This window comes from Bombus pascuorum, chromosome 2 (genome assembly GCF_905332965.1).
Source record: "Bombus pascuorum chromosome 2, iyBomPasc1.1, whole genome shotgun sequence".
Classification (NCBI taxonomy): domain Eukaryota; kingdom Metazoa; phylum Arthropoda; class Insecta; order Hymenoptera; family Apidae; genus Bombus; species Bombus pascuorum.
Window position 1 is genome coordinate 7,114,774 of NC_083489.1, and position 18,036 is coordinate 7,132,809.

General features: G+C 32.8%; 3 protein-coding genes across 3 annotated transcripts in view; 1 reads left to right on the forward strand and 2 right to left on the reverse strand.

Annotated features, from left to right (window-relative positions):
- Positions 1-18,036, forward strand: part of LOC132916298 (uncharacterized protein KIAA1143 homolog) — a 42,051-nt gene that overhangs the window by 5,512 nt on the left and 18,503 nt on the right. The window lies entirely within an intron of this gene.
- LOC132916275 (guanine nucleotide exchange factor subunit Rich) lies at positions 53-8,209 on the reverse strand. The gene is made up of 17 exons (XM_060976135.1): positions 7,916-8,209; positions 7,665-7,839; positions 7,196-7,303; positions 6,970-7,125; positions 6,586-6,900; positions 6,434-6,525; positions 6,091-6,364; positions 5,806-5,958; positions 5,525-5,725; positions 5,071-5,434; positions 4,788-4,993; positions 4,381-4,722; positions 3,829-4,318; positions 3,464-3,758; positions 2,889-3,364; positions 2,437-2,797; positions 53-2,355 (listed from the first exon to the last, which is right to left on the reverse strand). The coding sequence occupies exons 2-17, from the start codon at positions 7,797-7,799 to the stop codon at positions 2,028-2,030; spliced, it is 4,296 nt and encodes a 1,431-aa protein (XP_060832118.1). The 5' UTR covers positions 7,800-7,839; positions 7,916-8,209; the 3' UTR covers positions 53-2,027.
- On the reverse strand, positions 8,675-12,883 carry LOC132916288 (la-related protein 6). Its single transcript, XM_060976166.1, has 4 exons — positions 12,268-12,883; positions 11,398-12,189; positions 10,903-11,227; positions 8,675-10,136 (listed from the first exon to the last, which is right to left on the reverse strand). Exons 2-4 carry the CDS (start codon positions 12,157-12,159, stop codon positions 9,580-9,582), a joined length of 1,644 nt encoding a protein of 547 aa, XP_060832149.1. The 5' UTR covers positions 12,160-12,189; positions 12,268-12,883; the 3' UTR covers positions 8,675-9,579.

The following is an 18,036-nucleotide window of genomic DNA, read 5'->3' on the forward strand; positions in this document are numbered from 1 at the left end:
TAAATATACAAATTAATTCTTATATTGGTAAGCTAAAAAGAAACCACATGACTTATGGGAAAATATATATTTCTGAATATCTATGTTACAATATGTATATATATATTTGTTTATTTATATATTATATATATATATAAATAACTTACTATGTATTAATGTTTCACAGTTTTTCTTTCTATAAATTATGTAAGATAATTTTTTAATATAAGGTAAAATCGAATGTTCATTGCTAAATCCATAGAAATTGAGATTTAATAGTGACTAGTATCTAATTAAAAGAGAATTGCTTCTAATTGCTGTCTAATTAAAAAAGTATTTGCTTCTGTATATAAAAAAAACCGTATTAAATATATTTGCATTACATGTAGAAACTGTGAAACAATGGAGTTATCGTATTCGAGTTTAAATATAAGTTTTATTTATCAATTGACCATTTCCCCATATTAATTAAATTTACATTCTGTCATAAATACTTATAAATAATTTTGATTATTGTTTTTGACTGTGTATAGTAACCTATTTTCCTCGATGCTTAGAATTTCGAAACTAATACATAAAATTAATATTTTCCAGAATTAAAAATAAAACTTAGCAAATATGAATAAGATTAAAAAATTAATAATTTTAGTAAATACTAGCCATATGTAATATAAATAAAACATTGAGTCTCTTCTTTTCATAAGTAAAACATAAAGTAATCTTGCATATTAGTTTGCTTTCACTTTTTAGTCAAAACATTCAATTATAGTTTTTAATGATATTATTTTTATAGTTTTAATCTACACTATTAAAACTTCTATTTCCAAATAAAATATTACAAATTATAATTTCAAAAATTGTTTATACAACATAAATGCGTCTATTTTATTTTTATAAAATCCATTTTACGAGTATTAGTGTTCCCTTTAAGCATACAAATAATTTTAACATATTACTAGTAATCAATAAAATTACATAACGTATAATTTTTTAAACAGAAATATTTCTCATTAACTATTACTATAAATTAAAAAGTTTATGTTATACAATTACAACTCTTTAAATAATAATCATTTTATCTTCTATCATCCAGCATATTAGCTCTTAATAAAAAATCCAGTGTCTGTAGCAATATCAATCATGCAGTTATTGACATTAAATTTAAATAGTTACATAGTTAATTTCATCACACAAAATTCAATTTTCTACCTGTATGAAAGAAATTTAGATCATAGGACGGCCATGTTATTTTATCAACTATCGTTCAAATAAAATTATATTTTGTCAGTATTAGATTTTATAACTTGTCTAAAGTATGTAACTTATATTGGTAACTTATATTGAAATAGATTGAATTAGTGCAAATTATTTTTTCACAATATAGTCACAATTCAGTCAGTGTAATGTTCCAATGTATAAAATATTAGAGTCCATTATTTTCGTTTGTCTCATATCTAAATCTACAATCTACTAACATCAATTACATTCATATAAATATTTATTATTTCTGTATATTGTCTACGAAGAAAGGAAGAAATAGTATCAGTCATATTTTGCTGTATCTCCGAACTCTATTGTTTCTTATTAAATGTTACTAGAATAGCCCTAAAAATATTTCAGCAATACTTTTTCTATGATATTAGTAACATATTTACAGACATAAAAATGTTTACAAAATGACAAATATTAATTCTGTAATATCTTTTCTTACATATTAAAATTTTCGAAGATATTGTATACATAATTATCATACAATAGTTAATTAATTACGACGTAAGTTGTTAAAGTCCTTTTTTTGTATAATGCACGTATAATTTACTGGTTAAATTTTGGGGTTTAATGCTCATTGTATTTATATTGTACATTATTTTAAGAAAAATCTTAGTACAAAAAAGTAATCTGACAAATTCTTACTTCAAATTCTTATCATATCTAACCACATTCCATAGAAAGCTGAAAAATTCTGGAAAATCTTTGTATCTACTTACCAATGCTAGAATATATGTATAACACAATACATTTGAGTTTTAAAGAAGACACCTTTTACTTTAGGAGATCACACATGTAGATTGTGAAGTAGCATTTTCCATATTATTGAGATTACTATAACTACCTCGAAAACTTACATCTTCCACTTTTAGCGATAATTCATGTGATCGGTCTTCATCTAACGGAGCAGTTGCTGAAGTATGACTAATAGATGAATGGCGAGATCGAGATAAAGTTCCTCGTTGATTACTACCTGCTGAGGGAGCTGGACTAGGAGAAGGACTCTCTGGTATTTGCTCTTGTTCTTGCTGTTGTTTTGTTACAATTAGTCTGTTTAGCAAAGAAATCTGACCTTGGATACCTGACATGAAAGGTTTATATCCTAAACTGAAATGCAAATTTAATTTTTTCTTTAACTTTTTAAACTACTTTTGTTTTAAACACACATGTTGTTGATATATTACATACCATTCAGAATGAGACCACTTCGTTAATGTAAAAAGACCGTCTCTTAAATTAATTACAGAATCAAATGTTTGCATAGGAGCATGTGCTGCTCTGATAGTTCTAGCCATAGCAGGTGCATCACGTAAAACAGTTGCTAATACTGCAGCCCATCCTAGGCAACCACCTTCCAAAAATAATTGTAAAAGATATCTAAGTTGTACTTCTGCACGACTTATCGGTGCACAAAGTGAAGCGTTATGAACTTCCGTGTGTTCTACCGGATCTGCTGAAACCCAACATACTGTTCCCACTCCAGTTCCAACAATTGATTCGGTATCATCTCTCCAAATAGTACTGCTATCACTAAGAACGCTATTAGCATCTATAAAACGGAAACAAAATTTATTCTTGCTTAATTTAAAATAATGATTTTAAATATTGATTAAATTTATATAATAAGATGATGCAAATACCATGTAACATGTTAGCTGTTAACTTAGTTTCAGTAGCAGGAAATTGTGTTTCTAAACTTGCAACAGGAGATATTAATGTAGTGTAAGGTGGTCTTCCACTTGGTAGACTAGTATAACCACTATCAGGCAAATCAACAACAAAACTGGAATTTAACGGTTGTTCATCTTCTGGACTTTCTAAACTGACCGATCTTATAGAACGTAGAGAGGTAAGGCTAGATCTTCGAAACTTTTGTAAAGTTGGAAGAGATAGCACGGGATAAGCAAATGAAAAATCTTCATGCACTGCTTTTAACGTTACAACGTAATCATCTATTTTCGCTGCTCTATCGCGTTCTCTGGCAAACCACGTAACTAAATGAAAATCTAATCGTGCAGCAAATCTGCCTAAATCTGCGAGCCGCTTTGCTGAAAGTAATCGACGGGCATGACGTTGTAGGATTACGTCAATGAAAAATTCTTCGGCTGAACCTTCTCTAAAAAGTAATAAACACTTTATTTTAGTAGTGTCTACATATTTTAACAGCTTTGATCAAAATCTATTTTAGACTTTAATTTCAATAATTAAAACATACTTGCTATCAGCCTTTTCAGTTTTAGGAGTGCTTGTAGGTACAGACTTTTTGCGTCTCATAACGACGTTTCTAGTCTTTTCAAGCATTGAAGAAGGAGCTATATCTTTGGCTACTGAATCAGATTGTACTTTAGGCGTTACAGTAGTACTGTAACTTCGACTTCTTGAAACTTGCATAGTTCCTAATACTAAAGATAAGTCATCTTCATGAGGTGAAAGTGGCGGAGTTTGAGGAGGTCCGCCTAATTTTGATGTTCCGCCCCAAGATGTTCTTGGTGATTCCACGTCGTTCGGATCTTATAAAAAGTAAAACAAATATATAAAAATAATAAAAGCGGTATAAGCACAACAAATTTTTTATGTTACCAATCGCTCTAAGGAAGCGAACAAGATCTTTTGACAGCTCCCATCTTCCTTGTTCCAGAGCAGCGTCCAATAATAAGGTAGCATGTTGCCGACTAACGGTTGAAGGTTCTAGGTTTTGTAAAATTATTAAATAACTAGCAGCAGTATCAAGCTGTTGACGTTGTAAACAATCTTGCAATAATTTCTTAGGTGGCCCAGCAACAGAAAATAAATAAGGCCATAGTGCTATTTCAGTCTTTCTAGCGCATTGTACAACTGCTCTAGCCCATACTCCTGGAAATTCACGGATGAATTCCACCACAGAAGGCAGTTGAGCATCTGGGATTGGTTCTTTACTAGTTGCTTCTTCTTCCAGTACCTCATGAAGTAAAAGCTCTAATGAATGTGGAAAGTATGGCAGTCCAGAGCACGAACGAGCAATTTCCCAAGCATGATATCCTAAATTGCGATGAATAAGTTGTCGCAATATTTGATGGAGATAGACTTGACTCTACAATTAAAATGACGACAATTTTTAACTAGAAGGAAGTATTCTAATGATATTATACTTACTGTAAGTTCTAATAGGCTGAATGGCAACGAAAATGGGGAGTTAGTATCCGAAGTAAAAAGTACTGTGTCATTTTCTGCACCCAATAAAATGGCATCCTCAAATAATATAGCCAATGGATAAATACGTAAATGGAAAGGTAACATTATTCTCTTGCTCATAAAAGTATGCGTTTTTTCTTGATGATTTCTTGGGAATAATGGAAGCCAAACACGCATGCCATGAGCACCGCAAAATAACCATAGAGCTTCTGTTAAATGAGGTTTATCTCTTCTTGATCTCCATGGTACCCAAACATTTTCTACATAAGAAGCTAATACTGTTGGAGCACTACACGTAAATAGCTGTAAAATATAATAAAATTAGAAGAAAGTCCTTTATATTAAGTATAGAAATATTATTCACATACAACTTCTGGAGTATCAGTACAGTGTTCCCGTTGAACCATAAGAAGACGCCCAGATACGTTCAACAGAAGACTTTCAGGATGTGGATGACTCCCAGCAGTTTCAGCACGTATAGTAGTTAAAGTGGCACTTACAACACAAGCAGGATGAACACAAAGTCCACTGATATCTACAGTTTGCAATCTCGTTAATTCTATACTTCCTGCATCTAAAACAATAACGTTTTAAAACAATTTCCTTACCTGTAATTCATAATGTTATTTTCCCTTATTTATTCTTACTTACCACTATTGCTTTCTATTACCATGTCATAAATGCTAATTTGTGCATTAGCACAAAACGTTAAGAGCCTGTCTTTTAATGTATTGAGCAGTAATACCTGTGATGGCATTCTAACAGTTCTAACGTAATTATTATCCAAACGTGTATCACGTGGATATATTCTAACTTCGTCTTTATCATCTAATATTGAATAACTACTGGCTATCAAGAAACCTCGATGCCATAATAACCCTCCGGTTACAATAAAATCTCGCTCTTGTGTTTCATTACCAAAAAGTTTCCATTTACGTGAAGGTAAAGAATAATGAGCTAGCCCTGTGCGTCCAGCTACAGCTATACTCATACCTTCATTATCAATAGCAGTATACTACAAAAAATATACATTTAATAATATATACATAGTGTGTCACTGTATAAAAATTTTGGCAATCTACGCATAACATGTGGAACTAAATACCCTTATTGGCCAATTGGCACCACTGTATGCAATAGGAATAGGAACAACTAGCCATTGCTTACAACCTGCAAGTGTCTGTGTTATGGAATCATTAGGAATTTCACTACCGATATGAAAAGTTGAAATATTTGTGGAAACTCCACCACCAAGATTTAAATATAATCTATCTTCGCCTTGTAAATACAAATGTCCATGATGACCCTATATAAAAATTCATTGTTATTCATCAATGTTACTAATAAAAGATAGCAATTATGGAAATACGTGTTTTGAATATGTACCATACAAGGATTAATAGTTAGAGGACTTTTTACAAAATCTAACTGTATTAAAGAACATTTTAAATTAGCTTCCTCAATTCCATTTTCTTCAATCAAAGAAGGAGTTGGAGACTCTCTTAACATCCAAAGCTGATAGCCTTCGGCAGACCATTCCTAATATATATATAAAATCAAGTTAAATAAAATGTATTTAAATAATACCAAGAACTAATATTATAAAACCATATATATATATATATATATATATATATATATATATATATATATAGTAGTTAATTCACTAACCATTGTGTGGATATGTAAAGGATTATCATGTGTTAAATCTACTCTTAAACCATAATCCCATTTTAAACTACAAAGTAGCAGAGCTCCAAATGTACTCCATATTGCTAGGCCACCACCTTCCCAGGCTAGTGCAATGGCACAACTATCAGGAGTCCACCTTAAACATCTTACACGGCCTGGTCTTCCTGGATAATCTTTCGAGGATAAACTTAATGTATGTGACATTTCTAAACTTCCTGTGGTTTCGTCAACATAGTACACTATACCTTCAGAACTAATAAAATATACATTATAAATGACATAAATTGATTTTAAAAGATGAAAATTTGTAAAGAAAGCATACTTTTGCCTTCCAATTGCAATAAGACGATATTTATGATTTACAGCTGCACAGGTAGCGTCATCAACATCCCTAGCCCAAATTCCTTGTACTTGCTAAAAAAATAATACTATTGTACATTATTTGTCTACATATATCAACAATAATTGACATACATTAGGATCAAATTTCAATGACTGTGCTGTGAGAAATGCTGCTTTGCCAGTGTTTAATACAATTGCAAATCCACCAACTAAAGGAGAATATTCAATATCGGTGACAAACACATTCTTCTCAGTAAGTGGTATAGCTATAGTAGATATTTGTTGATCTACACTAAATGGTATTCTTCTTAGGTCAAGAGAATAATCTCGATTTACTGTACCATCCCACTTATGACGTATTACATGACTTGTTTTTGTAGCTACCATAAGCTCATCACGTATGCAAACTAAAGAACTGATTCCACCATCAATCCAAGCTGATTTTTCCTAAATAAAAAGTTTTTCTTATAAATTATTTAATCTATGAATGAAAAATATATTTGTATATTTACTTACAAATGTCAAAACTAAGGAAGGGATAACTTCTTTAATAAAAAGTTCAGCACTATCCCTTTTTAAGCTTGTAACTGGAGAGTCTCTTTGTTCGTAGAGACCCCTTCCCTCTGGACTGGTATCTTGCAAACGATAAAATAAAAGATAACTGTCTGATGTCTAAAAACAAATTAACAATATAAGATCCTTCCTTGCAATGTAATTTAATTTATTACACAATTTTTCATACCGCAATAACCACCATACTGGAGTCTGGCCTCCATTGTACCAAAATATTGTCACCGTGTTTCTTTAAAGAATCTGTAGTTCGTCTGATAAACACAATGGGCACACATGGCTATATGAAAAATTAATATTTTATAATAAATTATACAGTTATACTAAAGGAATACATGTCTTTTACAACATTATTTAAGAAGAAACTGTCAATGAACATACATAATACATGAGAAATATAAATAACAAACATACGTACAGGTAAAATTATAATAAACATAAACTATTATACAACAATTATATCAAAATATTTCAATATAAATGAAATAAAATTGCTAAGTATAAATATTATTTATTACAAATACAATTCATAAATAAAGAAAGATACTTTTCATATTTGATATTATGCATTATAGAGGACTATGATTTTATTTTTTAGGACATTTATAATAAAATTACAATACTACATTTATAATACATGCCTTACAATACCAGATGGTAAGAGTATCCGTCGTTAAGACAGCAAAAAGTATTTTATCCCTATTGCAAACAACCGCAGTTATTTTTTCTGGTTCTGTAGTATTTAGAACCCGTGGCCATCCAATAGGAAAAAACATGATTTAGCCTTAGGATTGTTCCCTTTTTACGTTTACATTCCTGTTATGTTTAAGTTGTCTTTTGGTTTCATTCTTTGCCTCGAAGAATCTGACAAGTAAACACGTTCTAACCTCACCATTTTATACGAACCACACATAGTAGGTTTCTCATTTCTCATGTAACGAAGCGAGGTGAAGTTTTTTGATATCCACGTAACCTAAAGCCTACAAGTATGAAAACTCATTATTCGCACTACTTATCTAAATGGCGATGTCACCTCATTTACAATCCCTGTGTTATGTGTAATCTCTATTTTAGATACACATTGGAACGCATACGTGTTTCTCATGTGATTTGTATACAATAATTAACATAAATGTATATAAGCAAAAAAAGTGAACGGCGTAACTTAGGTATACATATATACATATATATATATATATGTTTAATTAAAAAAAATTAGTATTTTGCACATAACAAATCAAATTATTCGAAAATATATGATTTAAAACAATATAAATTAAAATATACAATATGCGTATACTTGTATATAAATATTTGAAAATAGTTAACTTATTTAATTTTTTAAAATCCAACATAAATTAAGAATAATTATATAGAAAGATCGTTTTATTGTAGAAGGTTTTAATTATTCTGTTCCTAATTTGTATTTGTATGATATTGTATATACATATATATGTATGTTATATGCACGATACTTACCAAAATTCAGTTCCAAACTAATATTTAGAAAAATAATGTTTTAAATCTTTTTTTAAATATATAAGAATGTCTAAAATTAAGAACAAATAAAATAATTATTAATTTATTTATAGATTCAATATGAGTACGATATAGAGTGATCGAAATCTGATACAAAACTGGTACAACTGAAAAATTGTTGTACCAATATATTTGTTCTAGAATGTTTACACAATTAACATTTATCATGAATATTCTTATAATACTCTTAAATAATCAGATTCAGATGCATTGCTGATTGAGTATCACGAACAGTATAAGAACGCGTCTAGCACAGGTATATTCTACTTACTCACAGTTTCGAAGTCTGTACATTTTTCGTCAATATCACAGAACCTCAGATCGAACATTTTTATGTAAGGCTTCATACAACTTTCACGTACCCTTACAGTAAAATCGACGCTTATCACAAATAACATTATTGTTGTAATACTATTATTTACATATTTTCTAAGCACAAATCTCTTATCAATAATATAATATGTAATCCAGACAAATAGAGTTCACATAAATATCTTTAAACATACTCATTTTCGGCGGTTATAGGCAGCCTTTATAAGAGTTCGAAATCATTTCGTAAGATGGAATGGAATTATAAATTTCAAAGAGGGCATTAAATCTTTCATACATATATAAGATGTAGATCGTTTTAAATGAAAATTTTTGTTAAAACTCTCTAATGCTATATCAAAAACAATACATATACGAAAAATATGCAATCCGTCTATAAATGCAAATAACGTCATCCAGAAATATATATACAACTAACAAAATACATTAAACCATGGTAAATACACCTGTACATTAACCAACGTATTTGTACATCATCAATTACTTTACTTAATTTCAAGTAAACGACTGATTGTACTCCAGAGATCTCTTGTATAAAAGTCGTTAAAAAACATATACGTGTATGTAAATATATCTCTTGTTTAATCTATTGGAAAACACGGAGTTGGTCATTCAAAAAAAGAGCAAGAAACAACGAATATATGTAACGGTCTATCTACGATAGAAATTCTCGAGAGTAATTGACGTCTAACAGGTGGGTTCCATTGGCGGCGGCATGGTGTTCATTTTGGGTGGTCGGCCAAATCCACGCGTTCCATCTGGTCCAGACGGCATTCTCGTCACGTTCTCTGGAAGATGAGTCAACGCGATACCACTGTTGCTTCTGGGCCGACAATAGCTACCCTGCTCAGAACCGGAAGAACATAGAGACAGCCTCCTGGAACCTGCATCAAAGGCTGAATCTCGGCTGCAGGCGGACAATCTTCTTAAAAATGGCCCGTAATCCGCGGACCCGCGGCGACTAGAATGATAACAAACACCACTGCACTCGGAGCCGGAACTCGAACAACAAGAGAAACGCCGATTCTCTTGATAATAGTAACTCGGCGGGAAAACTGGGTGACAGTAACCGGTCTCAGAACCGGAAGAGCAAGCGGAGTAACGTCTGCCAAAACTTCCGGTTTCGGAACCGGAGCCTGAACCGGAACAGGAAGATAGGCGACGCAGAATGAAACCGTTGTCTGAACCAGAGACAGAACAAGCGGACAACCGACGAGACAACCATGCATCCGGTGATGGGGGTCCTGCAACAATAGCGTTATAGGGTGAGTTTTGAAAGATACAGAGGAAGAGAATAATTTTTTTTAACCCTTAAGCAGTGAAACTGTTTGATGACCGAATATATATGATATTAGAAAAATTATGCAAAATATAGACAATTTCAAATAATAATTGATAAGCGATAGAACAGCAGGATTGTAAATTCGTTCATCAAATATTAAAATATTTCACTTTTACTTAACTCTTACCTGATTTTCAGCAAAGTGTTAAGATATGTAGGATTCAAGTTACTTAGCTCAGGAATTTAACAATAAGGGTTTGATTTATTTTACATTGACTTCTGTTAATAAGCGAAAAGTAATGAATGAATTATTGCATTGTATACAGTTAGCACGATACTTCAAATAATATATTTTTTATATGGAAGAAATTTGAAGGAATGCACTGAAACATTTTGCTAATGATGTAGATAGCTGATGCAGGAATTTGATGAATCATTTTCTGTGCTTAAAACTAAGTAACTGTTCGTAATCAGTTTCTTATTCATAAATTTGGATACGATTAATATTTTTCCTTCGTAATTGTGTGTAATGATTTAAGAACAAGAATGGTATATCTATAAAGTTATCTTCCTCTCTTTAAAATATCGAATAAGGTGAAAAATATACGAAACAAATAATCTATAACAAAGTAAGAGTGATGTGTATTAGGTATAAGAATTCAAATTATGAGAGTCTCGAAAACTTCTACATCGCAAGAAACAGCATAGCAAATAAGTAATTTCCAAACCTTGGAACGGATGGCCCGGATAAGCGTGATACATTGGGTAACCATGAATGGGTTTTTTATGTCTGGCTCTTCCATCTTCTGTCTCGGATCCGCTGGCGCAACTCGAGGAGTTGTAAGCTTCCTCTTTGGTCAATCTTGTCAGGGCACTTTTCTTTGCTGGTTGTTGTTTCCTCTTCTTGTCGCTGGATTGTTGCAGCTCAAACACCTTGGCATCGCCCAAGGTCATTTGTAAGGCGGTACGAGCGGACGCTGAATCCGTGAACTCGACCATGGCGCACTCCTCGCTCGATGCCAATTCTGGCCTTTTGGCGATTGCTTGTCGCACCTGATAATTGATAGATTAAGCGATTGCTCCTGTTAATTACGATTATCAAAGATTGTCTTTCCAAAGAAACGAATTTTACAAGTTTCTATTTCAATCATATTTCCTTCTTTCCCACTCTTTAAATCAACGTACCAACAGTTACAAGCGCGAAAGATAAAAAAAGATGTTACCTCAGCTGGTGCTGGATGCCCAGGTCGAAGTACTCTAATGAGAGCGATCTCTCCACACGGCCTGAAGATTTCAGCCACAGATTCGACCGACAACTTCTCTACCGGGAGTCTCGCGGCTAATATCGTCCTCGATGGAGTGGTTTGATCGAAAGGTGGCAAAGGATCGACTCTTCGTAGCTTGGTACCCTGTGGATTTACTTGAAGTTTCTTTGATTTTGCCAAAGCAGCTCCAACGACCCGCCAATCTCTGCTTAGATGTTTTACTCGTTTGAAACTCGAGATAAGCTTCAGAGATACGTATCCTTCCTTGTTCCTTTTCACGTGTTTCAGGAGAAAAGCATCCTTCACGATATTTTCATCCGAGAAGTAAAATTCCACTTGCGCGCATATCTTCTCGGCCAATTCGTCGCTTGGTGGAACAAAGTCATCTTGAGTGGTTGTACTTACTTCGATCGATGTTGGCTGTTTCTGATCCTTTGGATCTCTAACGACATTTTCTTCCAAAGAATCTGCTCCCGAATCTGGATCGCAATTCTTCTGTTGCTCCATCGCATCGTTCACTTTTTTCTCATTGTCAGAACTTCCACTGTCTGATAAGTCGGCCTCTTCTCCTTTGGAGCCTCTTCGATCGAATGAAAGGCTCACGTCGCTGTCTACAGAGGAGATGCTTTCCCTCGTGTCGGATTTTTTCATCGGTGGTGGAGAAAACATCAAGTTGCCCACTTGATCCCTCGACTCTTGCTGAACATCCGCCTCTTCCATGTTTGCGTTTCGATCCTCGACAATGAATCCCTGGATATCCAAGAGTCCAGTTGATTATATTTATTGTATATTTGTCGAGTTAATCCATTAGAGAAACTGAATTACCACCTGTCCTTCGGAGAATATCTTCAGTCTCTCGATATCTCGTATTTCGATAACCGATCCTTTCAACAGTCAAACGAACATCACGCGTTTCATATTAGAGATAGAAATTCGTTGAATTTCGTTGATAGCTCGTTTCTTATGATCGACCACACTCGAAGATAGTTGAAACGAAGACGACCAAGTCAGATCGAAGAATCGAATATGTTCACGATCAATTTGCTTCCGAAGGAATTATATTTTCATGACTCGAAACTCGAGACGTTGGTGTTTGCCTCGGAGAAAAATTCGTCTGGCCAATGGCGATGATCTCTTCCTTCCTGTCACGTTCGCCGATACCAAATTGAACCTGCGAAGACAGACCAGCGGGTCTATTAAACGAATCGATGGCACACTGACGATTCTTGGAGAGGGAAAGTATGGAGGACAAACGATTCTAAAGGAGGGGAGAGACTATGATAGCGTTAAAGGGACGATTACAAAAAGGGGGAGAAAATAGACTAAAAGAGCCGATTTTCCCGCTCTCGTTGGGAACGCGTGCTCGTTCGCCTCGGAAGGGGAGGAAAGTGGGGGACTTGCGCGATTCGTGACAGTTCGGGGAAGAGTGGCCTTCCCGAAGGCGCGTCCACCTCTTTAAATACTTTCGCCCACAGGTCGCGCATGCGTGAATATTTGTCTCGCGACAAACCTACCCTGAGGTCGTGACCTTCCTAAATACCGGTCAAGAGTGAGGCTCCGGGAAGATAGAAATTACTTGGCGAAACCTTGGAAAAATAAAAATATAGACACCAAAAGGGTTGATGAGCGAGTTTGCCTGTTCTTTTATATACATGTTTATTTTAATCGAATCATTTACGAAATGTAAATACTTTTATATTCAGTCAGGACTTTTTGCTCGAGAAAAAGTCAGTTACGACTTTTCATTCAAGGTTGTAACATTCTGCATAGAGGAGAAGCGAGCAACGTATAAAAATTTATTATCCTTTATTCAAGGCCTGTAATACTTTACACGTGTCATATAACATGTAAGAGTCGTCAAACATTGTTTCCAATCTTGTCTCTAACGCGTTTCTGTAAAAGTACGATAGATAGCAAGACGAAATTTCCAAGTTAAAGATATCGTTTAAAATTGACCTAAAATCTCGCGCTGCTCCAAAGCATCGAAACAGATAACATTGATATTACATTTTACCATAAAGGCAAATTAAAAGTTTTATAGTAAAAGAATCTGGTTAAAGAAATGGTAAACGAACGGATCCAATTAGTCGGTCAAATTATTAGCAACCAAATACGTTAAATTAACAGTGTTACTGTTAATTACTTACCGTAAGAAGCACAGTTCCAATATTTTACACGTAAAAGTAAATATTGACACCGATGAGTAAGAAAGATTTCCATTCAAAATCGTTACGTTCAGTGGACTGCGTTTGGAAAAAATGTAAAACTAGAAGAGCGACGCGAACTCCTCGACTACTTGGACCTTGTCTGCGTCTGTCGCGGAAGCCGGGATGTCGAGACGACTGCTACAGGAAGGAAGGACTTCTTTATGGTGGTGGTGAACCTCGGTAACCTCGAAGAGACCCGGCGGGCTTATTCACAAACGCTTCGCATTGCATCCGGACGCTGCCAGCATAATAAGATATAGGTCAAGTGCGGCTGGTACCATGTATGGCTATACCTGTGGCGAGGAAGGACAAAGATATACGTAGGTTATCGTTGTCGAATCGAAAGGGTTCATTCTATATCTTCGTCTTACCGCCTCTTTGTCTATTTCAGTATACCACCTGTCGTATATAAAACTTCTTAATCTTGCCTAAGATTACTACCTACGCACAAAAAAGACTCGATTAAATTTATTAGCGTATCATATCTAAACTACGGATTTCTATGCGAATTCGCACTTTTACCGATATTAATAAAAAAATTCAATTTGAACGAAAGCATGCCTCTAAATATTGTAAAATAGAATGTATCGAACACGCGCAAACTTTAACGCTCGTAAGGAAATCGTTTCATTTTATTAGCTTAGTTCTCTATTTTAAGTGACAACTTAAGGATAATTTAGTACGATAATTTAATATTTAGTATTTGATGTCTAACATTTGAGGAACACTTCCAATGTATTTAATTCTGTGGTAAATTTATTTTACACAAATATGAGTCTATTAATGGTTCTTGTGTCGATGTTTAACAAGACCAGAGGTGTAAAACAATTGATTTTAAAATTATGAAAAATACATTTAAGGGGTAATTACACAGGAAATATTATCATATCAATAATTTATCGCAGTAGGATTCACCGTATTATTAAGACATTTATTGTCTATCCAAAATTATATGTATCAACGTTAACATTTATAACAATGAAAAAATACAAAAATAAATTTATTTCATGACAATTTATACGTATCTGTAATAATAGTCAAATTGATGTCGATGAATCATCGGAATCTAATTAACAGTTCTTCGAGTCAGTTATGAATGCAAACATATGTAATCGCAGCAATCATGTAACTTTTCTTTTATACCTACTATGGCTCATAATTATATTATAATCTAGAATCATAATTGCTATGATAAATTTCTGTAACAACAAAATAATCGTGCAATTACGATAAAATATAAAGCAAGTAATTCTTAAAACAAATTCTTTTAATCTAACGTTTGTTTTTTCAAGAAGCAAAAGGAACGGGCCGAGGATGTGAATACCATCGCGAAAAAAGAAATTGAATTAAGATTTACGTAAAAGTATTTAGAGCTACACTATATAACCCTCTTAGGTATGGCTTCGTATATTGCGTAAGTTGTCGGTCCGAACCTTTCAGAGCGTAGATTGTTCAAGCAGCGCTCATTCTTTCAGACCGTTGTTGGTTAGCTCATATACATATACACGATAATGATTACACGTTTGCTATCTTTTGTGAGATTATAAGACAAGTATAATTACGTGTTGTACAACCGTTTGTCACGTTCTATTAGCAATGATAATATTCTTTATTAGATTTTCAACTAACATTTATCTTGTTTGCTATTGCGTATAAGTTTTATGTAAAATTAAGTAATCTACTAATTGTTCCTAAGTCTTGATTTAGCACTGGCCTCTGTAAGTTCTCTATGATCTTCTATCAAAATTACATGCAACTTTTCCATCGTATTATTAATGAAACTTCGAGATATTATTTTCAAACTTAATAAATTGTACAACAATTCCTAATTATCCAATTAGAACATTGGAATTCTACGATCAATCTCATCCAAATTCACCGTATGAGCAGATGTATTTAGTATCCCATGCGTGCTTCGTGTATTCAACCCTGAGGGGATATTTCAAAAGAGAACCTTTTAAAAGACTAGTAACATAAGTAGAATGCAGAGACCCGGCGGGAACAATATTTTTAACGACGAGATATGCATATTATAGTGAAAATAGTACAATGTTCTTATTCATCGTCAGATTTCCCTCTACAAGCATACGCTGGTTCTTTCGTTGTACAAATACAATTATTATTTATGTTTTGATATTTATAAATGTTCAATCACGTATACATAAACATTTTTACATCATTAGGATATGATACATTAAAATAAGTACATTTTGCATCGATCTAAAAATGATCATAAAATTAATAGATGTAATTTTACATACTCCCTGCATTGAAATTGATAATTAATCTCTGAAACTTGATTATTACTCATTCTACATAATGATAGATGAAAGTAAAACGATATTTCCTGGCTGTTTCGATCAATCGTACCTGGAAATATTCGCCCAGGGATATTCGTCAAACGTTCTATCGCCTAAGGCCACTATAGGGAATGAATGGCATGAATAATAATAGCCTTAAAGTATTATGTCATATATTATTATATGAAATAACTTCACGTAACAATATTATTACTTGTTACTCTAAAAATAAATTATCATTGTTGGTACGATACAACCACGTTACAGAAATATATGTATCGGCACACTTCAAAATGTAAACGAAAACAACAAATAGGAGCTATATACAAAATAAAATTGCTAAAATCTCAGTTACCTATTATTCAATATTAATTACACAATTGATTATAAGGAAAGAACATAATATATGTATAAATCATATTTTTATCTTTTTGTCATAGGAGAGCAATTTGAAAATAGTAAAGAAATTTTACGTGCATATTTGATATAGAATACCAACTTCAAAATAAATAAGGCAACCTCTATTTGGTTTTTCCATTAAACGTAATTTTCTTATCCTCTTGAACGTTTCAAAAATATCGATCGTCTATCGATTGTGTCGAAAATTGCGAATTTATTAGCTACGAACTTTTTATTTTTTCCAATTCCGCGTATTGTCGTCCTCTTCGACCATCGAACGTCATTAAAATAAAAAAATCTTGAAAGTAATGTTTAATTCTAAAATATATCGTTTATAAAATAATTATTTAACAAATAAATAACGAATACAGAATATAGAGTTAAAACAAGAATTTTGCCCATCATTATCTAATGAATTTTTCGATTGCCATGACAACGTTCCTTTTACAATTGTCAGCGAATGTCGCGTTGCAGATTAATTGTCTGTAATTATTTTGTTGTTTCGAGAGAAACCAGGACGCGAACATTTATAATCGCCGACCTACTGAAGCCTGGAGGAAGGATCTTAGATACGAGAACGATCTTTTCTCTCTTACATATGTCCTTGCTGATCTCGGTAATTTAAAAATTTTGAACAATTCAGCAAGGTCCGTTCTTACTCGCAAACTCTCAATTTCAGTTCTTAAAAGAAACGGGACGGTGCCAAGATCTCGCATTTCATGAAAATGTGTCACTCATTGTCCTAAGGATTATTAATCATTATTCGGACGAGATGCTGATTTTACCAATGTAACCACTTTTTGTCATGTTGTTCATAAAATATACAAAATATCATACTTTCGACACATTCATCATTTATTATAGTTAGTATAACAGACAATATGTCTAACGAATGATTTATATGTTGATTACGTAATAAGACAAGGTACGTAAAAGAAGTAACATGTGTTAATAAAAATTAATATATTAGTATTTAATAATATGTTTAAAAAGAATTGAGGCATTTTGTGAAATTTTGAATAAATGTTTAGTTAAATAAAATTAGACAATAAAAAAGACAATAAATTGCTTCGCGAACTAGACGTATCGTTCGACGTATATGGTATACATACAATGTAATCGAATAAATAAAATCCAATGAAAGATGAAAAGATAGAGGTGGAAGCCAGATAAAAAATTAAACCAAGTTTCTATTAGATTTTATACCTTCTTCAAACATCCAATATTCTACCATTAGTTCAGTCCAAGATACTTGACTATTTGAATTACAAACAAATTAGAATGCTTAAAGCAATAAAATAATTGTACATTTAAGAAGTATAAGTCTGGTAAATATCAAGATAATACCTAGAATTTGCTATCTTCTTAGAAACACCTCATTTTTATTGTCCGATTACTTAATACCTCGGCTTGCTTTTACGTGCCATCTTTCTTTACCAGCTTGTAATATATAAAAGATATATTTTAAAGATCAAGTCAAGCAAAAAATGTAATAGGATATCGTGCGTCTTCATCGTTCTTAGCCTTTAAGGTATTCGACGCAAAAGAATGTTCATGAAAATTTCAGTATAGATAGCCTTATTTACGTGATCCCCATTTTCCTTTTATCAATGCGCTTGCTGTTATTCATTAGTATTAAGAAATCACATTGATTAAAATAATGTTAATAACTGATACAACTTTCTTATTCT

Bases quoted from the DNA above. Each gene is read 5' to 3' on its own strand.
- LOC132916275 (XM_060976135.1), bottom strand. From the start codon at position 7,799: ATGTTTTTTCCTATTGGATGGCCACGGGTTCTAAATACTACAGAACCA. The intron at 5,726-5,805 runs GTACATATTCAA...ATTTTTATATAG, and splicing joins TAACTATTAATCCTTGTATG to GGTCATCATGGACATTTGTA. The intron at 4,994-5,070 runs GTAAGTAAGAAT...TTATTGTTTTAG, and splicing joins GGTAATAGAAAGCAATAGTG to ATGCAGGAAGTATAGAATTA.
- LOC132916288 (XM_060976166.1), bottom strand. From the start codon at position 12,159: ATGGAAGAGGCGGATGTTCAGCAAGAGTCGAGGGATCAAGTGGGCAAC. The intron at 11,228-11,397 runs GTAACATCTTTT...ATCAATTATCAG, and splicing joins GGCATCCAGCACCAGCTGAG to GTGCGACAAGCAATCGCCAA. The intron at 10,137-10,902 runs GTTTGGAAATTA...CTATTGTTGCAG, and splicing joins TCCGGGCCATCCGTTCCAAG to GACCCCCATCACCGGATGCA.